Source organism: Balaenoptera borealis (assembly GCF_965194805.1).
Source record: "Balaenoptera borealis genome assembly, chromosome: 2".
NCBI classification, from domain to species: Eukaryota; Metazoa; Chordata; class Mammalia; order Artiodactyla; family Balaenopteridae; genus Balaenoptera; species Balaenoptera borealis.
In genome coordinates this window covers 10,701,522-10,719,574 of record NC_138867.1, presented here as the reverse complement: position 1 = coordinate 10,719,574, position 18,053 = coordinate 10,701,522, and the positions used below count along the sequence as shown (strand labels likewise).

At 37.7% G+C, this 18,053-nt stretch overlaps 1 protein-coding gene across 1 annotated transcript in view; it reads left to right on the top strand.

Annotated features, from left to right (window-relative positions):
- Positions 1-18,053, top strand: part of CTNND2 (catenin delta 2) — a 942,908-nt gene that overhangs the window by 159,015 nt on the left and 765,840 nt on the right. Inside the window, 1 exon segment of the mRNA XM_082382599.1 lies at positions 6,374-6,510. Coding sequence (XP_082238725.1) covers positions 6,374-6,510 — 137 coding nt within the window.

Below are 18,053 nucleotides of genomic sequence, written 5' to 3'. Positions count from 1 at the left end.
AATGATGAGGGTAAAGCTAAAAGTCAGTATTTGCTAATATTTTTGTGTTTTAGAACATAGGAGGGGGACTGTCTTGAAGAGGGTGGAACTCATGAGAAGAGAGTAAGGCTAGGTGTGGCAACATGAGTTTTGCTTGCTGGTTTGGTGTGAGGGGCAAGAAGTCAAGAAGGTTAATAGCAGAGAGTCTTGAAGCCATAGTCTAAAGGTGAGGGAAGAAGAGAAAAGTTCTAGAAGTTTCTAGCAACTGTAAAGTAAAAGGTGAAAAGGGACCTGGCTGAAGGGGAAAAAAGCAGTATTTGGAAATCATCAATCTTTACATTCCCTCATTCACATAAGAGTGTGGTTTCTGGCTAGAGCTGCTGTCTGCTGCCCAGATGTTAGCAGCAAAGAAGACTCACAGGTGTATGTATTTGAGGCTGTAATTTTTCAGGCCAGGTCACCTTCCTCCACCCCAAATCTGTTCCACCTACAGTGTGGACATCTTGGCTGGTGGCCGCTCAGACCAAACCCCGGAATCACCTGCACTCCTCTCTCTTTGTCTTACGTACCATATGCAGTCTATCAACAATCCTGGCAGTTCTCAATTCAAAATATAATTATAATCTGACCACTTCTTCCATCTTCTATTGCCCATGACTAAAGCCGAAGATGAAAGATTACATGAAAGAATTGACTATAGGGTCAATTGGGTATAGATCAAGGCCATCAATGGAGCTTTCTCCAATAATGGAATTCTTCTGTATTTCCACTGTTCAGTGCAGTAGCCACTGGCCACATGTGGCGGTTGAGTACTTGAAATGTGAATAGTGCAACTAATAAACTGGCTTTTTAAAATGTTACTTAAATTTAATGGAGTTATTTGTAGTGAGGTGGATGGAGTTAGAGTCTGTCATACAGAGTGAAGTAAGTCAGAAAGAGAAAAACAAATACAGTATGCTAACACATATATATGGAATCTAAGGAAAAAAGAAAAAAAAAAAAAGGTCATGAAGAACCTAGTGGTAAGACGGGAATAAAGACACAGACCTACTAGAGAATGGACTTGAGGATATGGGGAGGGAGAAGGGTAAGCTGTGACAAAGTGAGAGAGTGGCGTGGACATATATACACTACCAAACGTAAAATCGATAGCTAGTGGAAAGCAACCGCATAGCACAGGGAGATCAGCTCGGTGCTTTGTGACCACCTAGAGGTGTGGGATAGGGAGGGTGGGAGGGAGGGAGAAGAAAGAGGGAAGAGATATGATATGTATAACTGATTCACTTTGTTATAAAGCAGAAACTAACACACCATTGTAAAGCAATTATACTCCAATAAAGATGTTAAAAAAAATGTTTTAAATAGCCCCATGTTGCTAGGAGCTACCGTATTGGACAGTGCAAGGCTAGTTAATGAAATACTTGGTGAGTCCCACTGTATGCAAGGAATTTGGAGACTCTGGAATTTGAAGCAGGTGGGACTTGCTAACCTAGGAGGAAAAAGAAACAGGTCTCCATGACAACAGAGTATAATTGAAAGGATAAGAGGGTGTGAGTTACAGATTGGGGGTGGGCAGCTCAAGAGGAACAAAGACCATATCATGGCCAAAGGAACTTGTTTCTGACTCAGAGAGGAGGAGATCCAGTAATGCTGGCACAAGAATGCTGGGTGTGTCACTGAATTAGATGATTGTGTGACACAAGGGTTCATCAGTTATTTTTTTGAAGATGGCTTTATTTTGGTGTCAAAGTCATCAGTTGCTAGGCAGAAGTGGCTAAAGAAGGAACAGGTTTGAATTACAGAATAAAATAAGGATTTATTTTCCTTCTGTGTGATGGAGGTCAATAAAATATAACATTGAATGGGGTCCTTGAATTGAGAGCAAGAGAGTTTAGCCTTCCAAAGTGCAGATGCGATTTTAACATGTTACCTAGTGTAAATTCATAGTGACTCATGTTTGGGGAATAAAAGTTTAGAACATATATTTGGACCTTACAAAATCTTATTACATATGCATATAAGAGTTCAAGTTGGAAAAGAGTCTCTGTATATGGGAACTACCTGATTTTGCTATTACTGTCATCCTAACCAATTTTCCTGAGTTTCTTATCAGATTGTCTACGAAAGTGGTCGTACTATGGATGTTCTTAAGTTAGTGCTTTGTTCTCCAGGCTTATTTCACAGCCCTGGCGCACATCTTTTTGTAAGCTTTGGTTTATCCAGGTGTGCTGATTTGAAGCAGTCCCTGCCTTATCTCGACACCTGTAGTTCATCTGGGATGAGTGTATTAGCAGAGGGCTGTACTAAATAGTACCACCCTGCTACCCTCCAGATTCCCGGGCCTCCCGTGCCCACCCGGAGGTAATTAAGGGAAAGGACGCTGAGAACAGTCTAACCCTGTTTGTATCAGTCTGTTTGGGCCGCCATGACAAGATATCACAGACTGCGTGACTTAAACAGCAGACGTTTATTTCCTCACGGTTCTGGAGGCCAGAAGTCCAAGATCAAGGTGCTAGCCACGGAGGTTTCTGGTGAGAACCCCCTTCCTGGTGGTCGCCTTCTCTCTGTGTCCTCATGTGATGGAGAGAAAAGCTCTGGTGTCTCTTCCTCTTCCTCTTTTTTAAAACAATTTACCATTTACTCATTATTTATTTATTTGGCATGCAGGATCTTAGTTCCCCAACCAGGGATCAAACCCGTGCCCCCTGCAGTGGAAGCGCGGAGTCTTACTCCCTGGACTTCTCTTCTTATAAGGACACCAGTACTCTCGGATTAGCACCCCACCCTTATGACCTCGTATAACATTAGTGACCTCCTTGAAGACCCCGTCTCCAAATACAGTCACATTAGGAGTTAGGGCGCCCCCCTATGGATTTGGGGGTGGCGGTGAAGGAGGGGAAGGTGACACAATTCTGCCCATAACACAGCTCCTGCATGTGAGAGTGTAGAGCAGTGTAATGTGGGCCCAGGGACGGCTAGTCGTGTTGTTTTGTGTTTTCTAGACCTAGAACCTGTGAGAAGCAAATTCTGCCACAGAATAAACCACCCGAAATCTGACATTACGGTTCCCTCATATTGTCTTTTTTTCTCATGCTGATGATATATTTGTTTAACATGCAGCTTGGGTGTTTGTAGATTCTCATTCGACGACATATATAGAAAGACTTCTTACACAGTAATCGTGTAAAGGGTGTGAAGGGGTACTGTATGTAGGAGGAATAAATCTGTGGGAAAATATTTCTTGTATTCGTGGTAAAATAAAAACAAAGTCAAAGAGATGAGTTTTTCTATATCAAGTTGGTGAAAGCAAGAGAGGGTAATAAAGGCCAGTGTTGCCATCCTCGTGGGGAGGAGACATTTTCATGACACTGCTGGTGGGCAGGTATGTTGATTTGCTGTTGGCTCTCAAAATACGTGCAGATTCTTCATTCCATCAAGTAACACTTTTGGGAATTTATCTATAGAAAATGTCAGAAATGTAAAAATGGGTAAAATGATAAAAAATAAGTGAATTATGATGCATACAATTATTGAATACTAAGTATTTATTACATCATTAAACTATATAATAATTTTTGCTGATGTAAGAACTAGTTCATTATAATGTTGCTGAGTGAAAAATTTTTTAAAAATCAAAAATATTACATTAATACTCCATTATGCAAAGTTCATTATGCAAAATAAGTCAAATCAAAAAAAAAAAATTAGGAAAAAACCTATACCAAAATACCAAAGTAATTACTAATGGTTGCTTTTCCGTTTTTTTTTTTTTTTTTTTTTTTTCTCTCTACATTTTACAGATTTCCTGGAGTTAGAATAGATTAACTACTAATATTTAATGGATTAGCTCTGTTTAAGACTAAAGTACTTAACCATAGGCTGCACAGTCTGAAGGCTTAAGGCTTTTTATACTTATTAGCAATCCAGGGCTTGGTTCTGGCAGTATTTACCCAGCCCTCCCTCTTTCCTGTAAGCTCTAAGCTAAGGAGGTTGGGAGTGGAGGCCTGACAGTCTTTACCACCCATACGTAGTGATGACCAATGGTTAAATTAAATCTGGATGTTAAAAATTATGAACCACAGAAATTATTCCAAGTCATTTTCACTAGGGCATAGAGGTTGCCTTGGATAGCAGTGGCTCTATGGTGGGAAAAGCCTTAAAGATTTCACTTCTCTTTCTGTTACTGCGATCAGGGGGAAGCGGGGGTGGGGGGGGGGCGTATAAACAAACCGAATCATTGCTTATACTCTGTGGGTCAAAGTTGTCAAGTGCCTAAGGATATACTTTGATTCGTTGCCTGTTAAATCCCATATTTTATGATGACAAGTGACTATCATACTTTTAAGAGTTACATTTTATAGAAATTGGTGTGTAGACAGCATTTAGAGAGCAATAGAAATTATGGGAAATAGGCTGAAACATCAAAGCCCACTAAAATAGGGGAAAAAAAGGGAGAAAACTTGAGTTCTAGGTCCACTTATGTTACTTAATAACTTTGGGACCTCAGACAATTTTGTTGTCGAAAAATTGTCTTGATAATAATACTGGCCCAGAGCTTGAATTCAAATCAGCCCAATAAAATTTACAAAACACAGAAGTTAAAATAATAATTTGAGGTATGTAAGAACCCTTCTTTCTCAGCGTAAGGCTGTTCTTACGTAGAATGCCCTTCGGAGGCCACTGCCATGGATGTAGGTGGAGATGCACGGTCAAAGGGGGGGCTCCCCTAATGACCAGAGGTGACTTTTTCTTCAAGAGCTGCCATTTTCCTTTCTTCTTTCTTTCTGCCCCTGCCCTGCTCTCCCATCTCCCAAACTTCCCCTAAATAGAAGGACATGCCTTTCAGGCTGTTTTACCGGGCATGACGTTTGCTGGTCTGTTTATGTCCATCCTTGTATAAGACTTGATCAAATTAGAAAACCACATATGAAAGTAAATTGAACACACAAAAGTACTTTATTTTTAACTTCCCACCCCCAGCATCATAATTACCTACACCTCTTTCTTTCCTCCTGTTGGTATCCATCACCTAATATACTTTCCACTTGTTTGCCATGGTTGCATTTGGCCAAATTATATTTCACTTGATCCTTATTCTTTGCTCGCATTCTGCTTGTTAATGTCATTTGCCCAAATCCTCACATATATTCTTTGTTTGTAACAGATTTATTTTTCCAATGATATTCTAATCCCCATTAGTAATATTATAAAGAACTTCAAAAAATAAAAACAAATCAAAACTAAGTTGGAATGTCCAATGAGAACATTAGGTAACCACGTTTTGTCATATATTTAAAGGAAAATTCTATACTGGAGCCCTTTGGGGTTTGCATATCCCTAAATTATTAACTAAATGCCGCTAATAACATAGTACAAGGGCTGCGAAGAAAATTATGTTGCTTAGTTTGAAACCCAGGATGCTCAGATACAGTATAATAGGAGATACCTTTTAACATTCACACAGCAATGGTTCCTGGAAGGACATGTAATATAATAGCTTAAGACAAGAAAATAACCTTGATTTACTCCCAGCCTTTTATTTGAACAGTGATTTTTGTTGTGCCTGGGTAAAAATTGCCCTGAGTTACTTATTACTTCCTCTGCTGATGACCATTGCTAAATAATACATGTGACAAATACTTCAGTCTTATTTATTTGCGTGAGAAAGAGAAGTACAGTGGAACAAAATAACTTCTGAGAGTCCTGTTTTTAACCCATACGTGTCTGTCCCTTTATGAAGTGGGCTGATGTTGAGTCTCTCCTTTCTTTCATCAGTGAACAGACAGAATAAACTGTGGCAAATGAGTCTCGCCAGCTTTGGAGCTTTGTCTGCTGTTGGTCTCAGAGTTAAGAACTCAGCAAATATTTGTGGAACAGGCTAGCCATTTACTATATTTTATAATACCAACCGAGCTTCTTATGTCAATTGTGGTGTTTCTTAATTACTTATAAATTATTGATTACTTATTTTGTGTGATTTTCATATCGAGGAGAATATCTTTAGGTTTTTTTCTTTTTGTGGTGGAAGTATGTCAGTGCACAAGTAATAAATGTATCTAAATCAGATAGAAAATGGTAGTTTGACGGGCTTTTCAATACTTCTTTATCCCTCTGTTTTTTCTCATCTTACTTGCCTTTTCTGTCTCATCATTTCTTCCTCCATTTATCTCAAAGACAAAACACAAAGTTGTGAGTATATTTTGGAATTTGGTCGGGGTGGATATAGGAGAAACTGTCCATTTGCTTGCTCCTCCTTCTACAGTTATGTCACGTGCTTTCTCTGTAGTTCATACTTTCCATCTTGCCAAAGTGTACCTCTTTGAGCTGCCTGATAGTTACGTCTGTTTACAGGGCCAATATCCAGTGGCATTGAGCGTGTCCTCTTGCATTGCAGGAGCTATGCCTGTCCCAGACCAGCCTTCATCAGCCTCGGAGAAGACCAGCTCCTTGAGCCCTGGCCTCACCACCTCCAATGGGGATGGCTCGGAGACAGAAACCACGTCTGCCATCCTCGCCTCGGTCAAAGAACAGGTAGAAACATTCCACTTTTCTGACATACATGTGGGGACATTTTAAACATCATTCTTTCTGGATGAAAGATGGTGATTTAATTATGTTGGGACGAAAATCATGATTTTCTAGCAGAATGTTGGTATTCATTATACAATTGCTATCCACATATGATTATAATAGCTTTTGACTCCGTTTTTATTCGAGATTTAGGCAGCTTTCCTTGAAAAAATATTCTATAGGAAAAAAAACAAAAATTGCAGTCAAAAATCCTATAAGTGAAGTTTTGGCAGATTAAGTGATGGACCTGATGTTTAATACTGTTAAATGTGTGAAGCCAAATAATTGGTCTGTAGAAAACCTAAAGTTTAATAAAATTTCAAAATATATCTATCCATGACGCTAAAAAACTGGTAAGAGTGAGAGCAGATGAATATCATATCATTGTGGGCCTAAGCAAATTTGTTTTCCCAGTGTTTCCGAGATGGCTCTGGAAGAATGCATTTCAGAACTTTTCCTGTAAAGGTAAAGTCTAAATGATTCTTCCTCTACCGTTTCTTTGCCATAAAAATGAATAAGCAGATAAAATCCGAAGTCTTAGATTTAAAAGTAATTGTTTCATAAAAGTCTTGTTTCTTATAATTAAACTGTCATAAATGATTAAAGAAAGCTGGAAAATAAAAATTTTTTAATTTGTTTCTTTTGCTTACCATGAGCTAGACTACAAATCAATATTTTTTTTAAGTGCAAAAACATCCTGTGTTTGAATTAAATGATTCAGGGATGCTGAATTAGCAGCAGCAATGGGGTAAGAGTGACATAACTTCCCTGATCCCAGGAACCTCTCAACAGAGCAATAGACTAAATGTGGCAATTAAGAACTCAACTAGTAGAAGGGCTCAGTTTTCCTAGAGGACACTGATTTTGTTTAATAAATGGGGAGTGATTTAGGTAAAGGTAGATGGTCAAGTTATCAAAGAGTAGCTAAGGAAAGATTCATTGATGGAAGGGATCAATGATGCTCTCAGTCAAAACTGTGTCACTAGGTCAGGAGAGTGTGAAGCAAAAGGAGGTTCACAAAGGAGAGTCGGATAGATTGATTGGATAATCTAGTTTGTGAAAATGGTAAGTAAGCAGGAAATTGGGTTGAGGCCCAGGCTGTATTGCTTGATTAGTTTGCTTCCAAAAGCCTACCTGTGAGAGTTTTCTGGTTATTTTTCAGGGGTAATGGAAAAGGGGAGCAAAAGTTCATGATGCTCCTTATTCTCCAAATACTGCTTTGTTATATAGCTGGGTTAGGTCGTGGATTTTTATTCTGTCATGGTCTGGAACTCTTGCTAGGCCACTAGCTTTAGAGCAGTGACAAAATGTAAAACACGAGGAATAAATTTAATAAGATAGCCAGACCCGTCTGATGAAAACTATAGTATCTTATCAAAGCACATAAAAGAATTCAGACTAAAGGACAAGGCATGCTACAGTCCTGTGTAGAAGAGCTTGACACCATACCAATATTACTGTTTCCCAAATTAATGTAACATTTAGGTGATTGTACTCAGCATTCTGTGGCTGATTGTTTCTTTGGCAAATTGGATCAAGCTATTTTAAAGATCATATGGAAGCATAAATATGTGAGAGTTGCAGGGAAAATTTTGATCGAAATATTTTACCTTGGACTTATATATACTACCAAATGTAAAATAGATAGCTAGTGGGAAGCAGCCGCATAGCACAGGGAGATCAGCTCTGTGCTTTGTGACCACTTAGAGGGGTGGGATAGGGAGGTTGGGAGGGAGACGCAAGAGGGAGGAGATACGGAGGTATATGTATATGTATAGCTGATTCACTTTGTTATAAAGCAGAAACTAACACACCATTGTAAAGCAATTATACTCCAATAAAGATGTTTAAAAAAAAAGAAAGGAAAGAAATACTTTACCTTACTAAACATACAGTTGTATCCAGTTGGCCCCAAATAGAAAGAATGATCTCTCTAGGACATAACTAAAGATTCAGAACAGATTAAAAAATATAGAGGAGCCTGACTCATTTCACGGTATCTCAGTTGAGTACAAAGCAGTGGTTGAACTGGTGTTAGCATAACTGGCTAAACATCTGGAAGAAAATTAAGGCCCTTAACTCACAATATGTTCAGAAATAAATCTCAAAGGGAAAGCAATATAACTGTCAAAATAAAACTATAGACATGATAGGAGAAACATTGGGAAAATATTCATACAACCTAGAGGTGGAGAAGGCTTTCTAAGTACGTGCAGGAAACTCAGAAGCCATACATAAATGGTTGGTACAGTTGGCAGTGTGAATACCAACAATAATAGCAAGGAATAATTTAACATAAAAACGAATAAAAATAGACCATGGGAAATAACATGCCACAGATATGACAAAATGTTGATATAATTAATATATGAAGACTTCCTAATGTTGATGAGAAAAAGACAAAGGAATAGAAAACTAGGCAAAAAATATCAACAGGAAATTCAGAGAAGAAAAATGCAAACAAGCAATAAACATATGCAAATATTTTTCACCCTAATGTGCCAATCAAGGACATAAAATTCAGAATGAAAACGTGATTTTCTTTAATCTACCAAATAGACAAACATTAAAAAACAATATATATTGTAAGCTAGCTACAGTTAAATTTTGAGGAAATTCACATTCTTTTTCATTCCAAATGAAAATGTGCTTTACTGTAATCTTTCTGTAAAATGGTATGTTGCTGTGAGTTGGTGTTTGAAATGCTCCATAGCCTTTGATTAGTCACGCTTAGTCATAGGTTCTATAGAAATGAGTGACCTCGAGCATAAGGTATTAAGTATGAGTATGTATTGCAGCATTATTTGGGATAGTAAAAAAAAAAAAAAAGTATTGATTGATGAAAAGTTGTAAAAATGGTATCTCCTTTATATAAAATCCTCCATATAAAAGATATATCCTTTCTATGCAGTTATTAATAAAAGTGAGTTACAGATATATATCTAAACTTTGAAAAAAATCCATGAAGATTTTAGAAAGGAATGGTATAGTAATGTATTATCCTGTTTTTAAAAAAATGAAATAGTAAACATATTTTTTGTTTGTACATGTTTATGAGCCTCTAGAAAAGTGTACAAGGAAATAAGCCAAATTATTAGATTTCTTACCATACGTGTTTACAGTTGGACAGAGTTAGGAATGGGCATAGAGGACATAGAGGATCAGGAAGTGTATCAAAAAAGGGGAAAATAATTGGGAGACTGGAATAAATATTAATTGGGTTTGGATAACAGGAAATAGTCCTTCAGCTTAAATAGATGTCTGTAGTTGAGAGAGTGGATAAGCTACTTAAAGGAAAAATACATTACAGTAAATAAAATGGCCTCTCCAAAGCCTTGACGAGAATTTAATAAAAACTTACTGTGAAGAGTTTTTCTCTAATTATTAAAACAAATTCATTGCTCATTTTTGGACAGTAAAGGTGAGATTCTTTGTGGCAGATAAGTAATGTGAGGAGGAGTGAAAATGTCTTGGGAAGCTGAGTTAGAGCAGGTGGGAGCACCCAAGTCAGAGGCGTGGCCGTCAGGTCCCACGTGTGGTCTCTGCTAACTTGAAGGCAGAAATCAACAAGCGGCTAAGCCCGTGGACTCCCTTGGTGTGGCCTCGTGCAAACAAGCAATCTCTTCCTTTGCTGGGACATTTTTGTCCTAAATTATTCTTAAAACGTCCTTCCTCTCTTTTTCTCACGTACAGACCGTCCTTTATGGAGTTAAAACTAAGTTAAATGTATTTTTAAAAAATATTAGCTGAGATTAAGGAAAAGCAACTTTAGAAATTAATACCTTCTATGATTCTTAACAATTACGTGCATAACCTATTTATAAATCTTTTCACATAAAGAATATCGTCTGCCTGGTCCTCTTTAGGTGCTCATAAGAGATAGCTTTCTTGAGTAAAAATCCTATTTATTCATTTAGAGAATTTCAAGTAAAAAAATTTTATGACATTACAATTGTGTACCACTCTAGTCCTGGTTTCTTGGAGGTCAGTTCTGTAGGAGGGAAGTGATTTTTTTTATCATAGCAAGCGTATATTCTGAGCTGACTGGATGTAATAGGTTCCATAATGTAATTACTCATTCATTAAATATATTGCGTACCTTATTTAAGCAAATCACAATAAAGGGTAATAACAGAAATGGATACGTAAAGAAAATTCAGTCTAGTAAGAATTCATTAGAGTAAGTTGTTAGTAAGACTAAGAACAGAAGTTCTGGGGCTGGTAGTTGACATTGCATAGAAATAAATTCTACTCTATAACCATTGAGTGGAACTTAAGTCATGCCAAACCATGAACCATGAAATGCATCCCACGTAGCATGTATGGCACGACTGAGACGTTTTTAAGCTGAGCCCTAAAGTGTTTGAACACACAGCAGCCATGGATTGCTCAGTGAAAAGGTGTTCATTGATTTTTTTCTTTCTTTGTTCTGATTTCCCATCTTGATTGCTTTTTAACTGGTGAATTTTGTACTTTAATATTAACATAAACAGAACCATGATTTATGCTATACTCTATGGGTAATTTTCTGTATTTCAGACACATCTGTCTCATTGCCAACAGTTACCAAGTCTCTTGTCCCATGGGGCTCTAAGAGAGAGGGACCCAGTCCCCACTCCCTCCCCTGTGAGTGTCCTTCACCAGAAGAGGAAGGGAGGACAGAGGTTGGGCATATGATAATTCCCATCATGTCATTTGAGCAAATAACTGAGACAGGAGACTGATAACCCTTCATCACAAAGAGGAGACAGAATGATGTGATGGCTAAAGGGGTGAGAAGGGCCGAGGGATTTCAGGCTGGGAGATCTTGCTATGATGATGGCAGTGACCCAGAAGAAATTAATGATGCTTGGGAGGGGTGTAATTTCAGTGGGAAAATCACTGAGTAGGTGAGAGTGAAGGGGACCCAGTGCACCAGCAGAGGGAATGGCTTTTAGAACAAAGACAATTCATCTATGAGAACAGGAGAGAGGCAGAGTTCATGGCTGCAGGAGGGCTGATGGCTTGGTACTGGAAACATATGTATTTCTCTTCTGCTGTCATCAGGTAGACATGATCAGTTTGTTTTGAGTTGTTTTGGGGTCTGGAGAGCTGGGCTGAGCCGAGATGGAGAGGCACTGGATATGATGAATGCAAGAAAATGATTATAATGACGGATCTTGGAATTGCTGCTGAGTGAAAAGGGGTAAAAGGCAGCAAAAGTGGTAGGAACAGTGGATTCACAGATTGAATATGTAGGTGGTGATAGTATGAGAACTGTGAGCTTAAATCAAGAATTTGAAAGTAATTATTGTTAGTGTCGAGACCTAGGTAATGACTCTGGGAAATGAGATCAAATCAAGAAAAGAGAGAGAGGGGGCTTCCCTGGTGGCACAGTGGTTAAGAATCCACCTGCCAATGCAGGGGACACGAGTTCGAGCCCTGGTCCGGGATGATCCCACATGCTGCGGAGCAACTAAGCCCATGCGCCACAACTACTGAGCCTGTGCTCTAGAGCCCCGAGCCACAACTACTGAAGCCCGTGTGCCTAGAGCCCATGCTCCGCAACAAGGGAAGCCACCGCAATGAGAAGCCCATGCACCGCAATGAAGAGTAGCCCCCGCTTGCCACAACTAGAGAAAGCCCACGAGCAGCAACAAAGACCCCATGCAGCCAAAAATAAATAAATACATAAATAAATTAATTAATTAATTTTAAAAAAAGAGAGAGAGAGAGAGAAAGCTTGTTGCTGACTGTGAAAGCTGATGTGAGAATGAGGACAGGGCAGTGGCTCACATCCCCATCGCTGGAGAGACCCGAGGTTGCCTCATGACTGCAAGAAATACAACATGTTTGCTTGTGGTTTGCCTGGGAGTAGTCATCTGATCTTCATTTTCATATTTTCATTAAAAACAAAATTGTTCCAGTGCTGGTCTGTACTATTAGACAAGAATTTACATTTACTCATGCCATGTGATGTTGACCTATGTATTTTATCTTAAATCAGTACGTGTACTACTTTGCTCTTAAGAAAACCATGGCTTTCCTAAAACTACACTTGTTTTGAAATACATTTCTTTCCCTTCAGTTGACCTATGTCTCCTTTGATCATCACATGCTTCCAAAGTTGGTATCTAAAGGGTCTTCTTATATAAGCTAAAAAAATTATGGGGACTTTAAAAACCATTTTTTAATTGAAGTATAGTTAACTTACAATGTTGGGTTAGTTTCAGGTGTACAGCAAAGTGATTCAGCAAAGTGATTATGTTTTCAGATCCTTTTCCATGGGGAACTTTTTAAAAACCTTTAGAGCTCATATTGATCTTTGTAAATTATTATGGGTCAGATAAATGTGTTTTTTGTAATGATTCTACCAGTGAAATATATTTAATAATGAACAGATTAACTAGAAAATTCTAGGTACATAACAGTATATGCAAATGTGTCATTTTGTTGGGTTTATTTAATAGTGTTTATCAACTGCCTGCTATGTGCGTGAAACTGTGCTTCCCCTGGGTGATACACAGATTTGGAGTTTCATTGCTTGCAAGTAGTTAGCCATGAAGCTAAAAAGATAAGACAAACATATATAAAAAGTTATAAAACTTTAAAAAATTGTAGGTGAAATTTTAAGAAAACTCTCCTCAATATATTATGAAATTCCAAGTGATTTATACCAATAAACTTATTCCTTAAACTTTATAGTGTTTATAACCTTAGATACTCTATTGCTACGGTCATTTCTCCTGTTCTGTACATTCCACAAGGATTGAAGATTACATTATTGCTTTTAGAGGAAATTTTTAGGACCACAATTTAGGGTATTGCTGATTTTCAGGTATTAAGACAGAATTCTCTTGCTTTTAATCAGTTTTGTTATCACGTTTAATGTAGAAAAGTAGGAGAAAGGCATTTTTAGCTCCCACTCTGCAAAACTACGTGCACAGAGGACTTTGTATATGTTTGAACCATATGAAGGTACTAAAAAAGCATTTTAAAGGATTTATCTTACATAAAATCTAAAAAAATTCTGGATCATTTACATTGACTCATGTGTGAGGATAGCATGCCTTTATTTTCACTTAGCGTCTACATTTATAATTTTAAAATTACATAGCTCTGTATAACAAGAATGTTATTGGGAAGGAGTACATTACAAAATGCTTCCCTAATTGGTATTTTTCCAGTGCCACGTAGCACTGCAGAATCTCTCAGTATTATTAGTGTTCCTGTAATGTGCAACAATAGTTTCTGATAACACAATGTGGGAAATGACCTGTATAACTAATCAATTTCCCAACTATATTTTGGAAAACCATTTTATGAAAGTAATGACAAAATTATCATCCATGAAAAAGAGGAAATTAAAACACCTTTAGGAAAGGTCAAGAAGATAGAGAAGGATTATCTGTAAAGACTAGTGAACTTTATATTCATTTAGTCAGGGAAGAAAAGAATTAGATCATAGTGCCACAGGTTGAACTTTCTGCATGTATTAGAATTAAAATGAGGATTATTTGATGATTTTCAAATTTCTTTCTTGTGTTAAGCCAGATATAGATTGAAAGTGAAAAAAAGGGCATGATTTTCCCCCTATTTTCATTGCTAGACCATGGACTGGGTTAAGAGCAGTGAATGTCTGTCTGGACACATGGATGGAGATGGGAAGGCGCAAGCCAGGAATCTGTAGACCTGGGTCTTTGTAGATGGTATAGTTCATAGCAAGGAAAGTGAGGAGCCTGGAGTCAGCAAGGATTAGAAAGCCTTGTAGATATCACATACACAGGAAGGGAGCCGGATGTAGATATGGTGACCAAATGGGTATTAGACTTCCAGCTGGGCAAAGAAAGCAAGCACGTGGTGTAGGTAGAGTTCCAGACTTCCAAGTAGGAGGCAAAGGGATGGTCCTGTGGCACCAGCCTGATAGGACTGGCTAGGTTTGAAGCAAGTCTGTTTCTCTGTGGGTCGTGGATCTTTTGAATCACAAGAATGGTGGTTGAAATTGGAGATCAAAGAAGGACAAGGGTCATAAACTACTTGTGTAAGATTTGGGGGATTAATGCTAGGCGTCCTAGTTATGGCTGAATATTCTGGAAGTGTGGGTACATCATCTGCCTCCCTTCTCCCCACCCTCCCATGCTCCCTCATGTGTATTCTAGTCTTGCCTGTAAGTTATTTTGACTTTTTTTTCCTAAAGCTTGATTTTTCCCGTAACATCTTACTTTGTGACTCTTCTCAAGACACATGCATACTCATCCATCTTTTTAATAACCCCAGATTCTATTCTAAGAATTAATTCATTTGGTTGCTGTCTGCCCCGCCTCTTTGAAGGTATTAGTTGTTCAGTTTTTAGGGGCCTGAAGGCTATAATGGGAAAAATAAAAATGGATTAACCCTGTATATGCTAAGTTAGAAGATAAGCTTTTAATAGGTGGGATTTTGTAACAGGACATCGTAGTGCATTTCTAATGCTTCTTTCATATTTATTGTTAGAATTCATTGTTGAATATTAATATGTGAAATCACATTGACTATTTTAAATGTGATGTTTTAATAGTTTTTAATGAATTTGCCATTGTAAAATAATTCATGCACATTGTGGAAAGTTTAAAAAACTCAGAAAGGAATAAAGACGCAAATTTTCTTTGAGAATAACACTGCAGCTAGAGGCTGCTGCAAATATTTGGGAAGATTTCCTTCTAAGATTTTTATGTGACTATATAATTATTTGCGCACACTTTTATTTTTCTTAATATTTTATACTTTGTACATTAACAGTTATATCAAGAGTATTTTTATATCACTAAATATTATTTTAAAACATTTTTCTAATGGCTATATGAGTAGATACACTGAATTATTTAATATTATAATTTTATTTAACTTTTTCCATCTTAATCGAGCTCTTCGGTTGATTCAGTTTTCTCAGATTGAAAAAAAAATGACATGTCTTACTTTCTTGTACATAAATCATTGGGTCTACTTTGACAGAGGCTGCCTGGAGCAAAGTTTTGAGAATGATTTTAAAGACCCTTACAAACTCACTGAGAAAATCTGTCAGAATTAATTACTGATATGAGCCACAGGCAGGACATATGAAGCAGGAACTCCTGGGGTATAACCCTCTACAGGATTTGTACAGAGCCGGAAATTAACAAATAGAATATTCTAGAGGGAGTAAATGGGGAAAACATGTTTAGTATTCAGAGCAACTGAACCAAATATGGTAGAAATAGGCAAAATAAACATAGGAATTATCATAGGACAAGGAGACAATGTTAAATAGTGTCTCAAAATAACAAAAACATTTTTTAAAAAGACAGATATTAAAAAAAAAAAAAGACAGATATTAAATTTCTTTAAACTTTGTATATTTTAATGAAATATATATTATATATTTCATTAAAATCTGTATGTAAAACTTATTTCATCAGATGTATAATTAAGTAATGACTTTTTTCTTTAGTGATTATTTTGTTCAGTATTTCCTATTTATGACCAAAAGAACTCGAACTTTAAAAAATATTCAGTTTACCTACCATATAGGAAATTGCTATAGAATTGAAATGAGAAATTAGCTTGTTTTTCTCTATGACCAAGGTTTTGCTGAGCTCAAATTAAGTGTTGCGCCTTCCTGTATTGTTCTTATTTAACTCAGAAAAGGGTGGTGGGTCGTTTCACATCAGTTTGATCTGCAATGCGTTTTTGAAATCTGAAGGAATCATTAATGAGACTCCAAACAGATAGAATTCAGCGAACTTATACAGTTCAGTGTTAGTTAATTTCTGTGGAGAAAATGTGGGGTGACAGGAGTCCCGTGGGTTAAATACCGTAACATCGCTTTCCTGGAACATTCCTGTTTCTGAGAGTCAGTGGTTTGGACTGACGTTATCTCTGGCATGCATCGGCAACACAGGTAAACATGCCCCAGGCAGCCCATCGATCATGTTCAAGTTGCTGTCATTCGGCTGCAGTCATTAAAGGATTGTGCAGGTTCATGCCCTGGGCTCTAAAATGAGCCGGCTATCTAGTGGCTGCCATAGAAAAGTGAAGACCAGCCTCCTCTTTTCTCACTAATGACAAGTTCTGACTTTCACATTCTACTCATGGTCTCTGAAAGCAGCTGGAGGACTCAATATCAATGAGACCAACACAAAGAAACAAAAATCACTTTTGACAAGTAATCTTCGGCATTTACGTAGCGAATACTAACTAGTTCTATTCACCAAGTCTATAGATTTAGTTATCTGGGGAAGCATTTTGCAGCTTACACCTCCTGGCAGATCTGCTGTATGAAGAAGTTCAAAATTAAAAACTGAATTACATAACAGTCAACCTAAGGTTGTTCCATAGTTGTAGGCAAGTCCAAGCAATTCCATGCACAGTGGGACACTGCCATCTCTTGTGCTCTGGGAAGCAGGACTCCAAGGTATCAACCAAGGGGGTCTTTACTGCTTTGAGCCGATTGGAAGCTTTTGAAGGGCAACTGTAGCTCTGCTGGCCAGCACTCCCGCCCATCACCTCCACAACTGAGAAGCCCTCCACCCAAACAAAAGATCAGCTTTGAACCTAGCCCATTAGCTAATGCAGACACTTTTAAGAAATAATACCGTTCATTCCAACTGCTTGTCAGAGACCTGCAGTTGCCTGCTATAGACCTGTCGAAAGCCAGAGGCAGTTTATTCTTAAAGTGAATAATCTAGAATGTAAATTCTCTCTATTTTGGGATCTCTGCTCATATCAGGGATCGCACCTCAGTCCTCCGCGGTAATGTCTTCCAAGAGCGTGGCTTTAATAATGCTGCAGTAATGCGATGACTCCTCCTTTAGGGAGAGTAGAGATCAGAAATTACCATCCTGGGAGCTTTTCTGGATTGTATGGAAACCTGATGTTGAAAACCTTTTGCACACTGTTGTCAGTTGATTTAACAGAAATGAAACATTTTAGTACAAGATAGATAATACTGTTATTGCTAGAAATAATAATTAATAATGCTTATTTTCTGAGAAACATGTAAGTTTACTGATTAATTTATTGGATAGGTTGTGACCAGGTCTCCTCCCCTTACTGTGTCACCAGCACCCAGGTGAGTGCCAGACCCAGAGGACATGTTTAATATATTTGTGTTGAGGGTGTAAGTTGACGAATAAACTTACTGTGTTTTCCTGTTCTGTTGTAGCTCAAAAGTGAATGCTTTGTCTAATTGTGATGAAAGCCATTAGTTTAGTTGTATGGCACAAGGGTCTCGTCTCCATTGTTACACTGATCATGTCCTTTTACCCTTATTTGAATGGTTGTATTGCATCTCTGTCTTCCCTGCATATTGTTTCAGAATTAGCCCGTTTACTTTGATGAATCGCAGGCCCCCAAATTGCAATTTCCTCTATAAACAACCCAAATCGAAACTTTAAAATGAGGCATGTTAACTGAAACATATCCTTCACCAATAAAATATGTAGGCGAGTGTCTTTTTTTTTTTTTTCTTGAATGGACTTGGGTGCCTTATTTCAGCTGAAAGTAAAAAC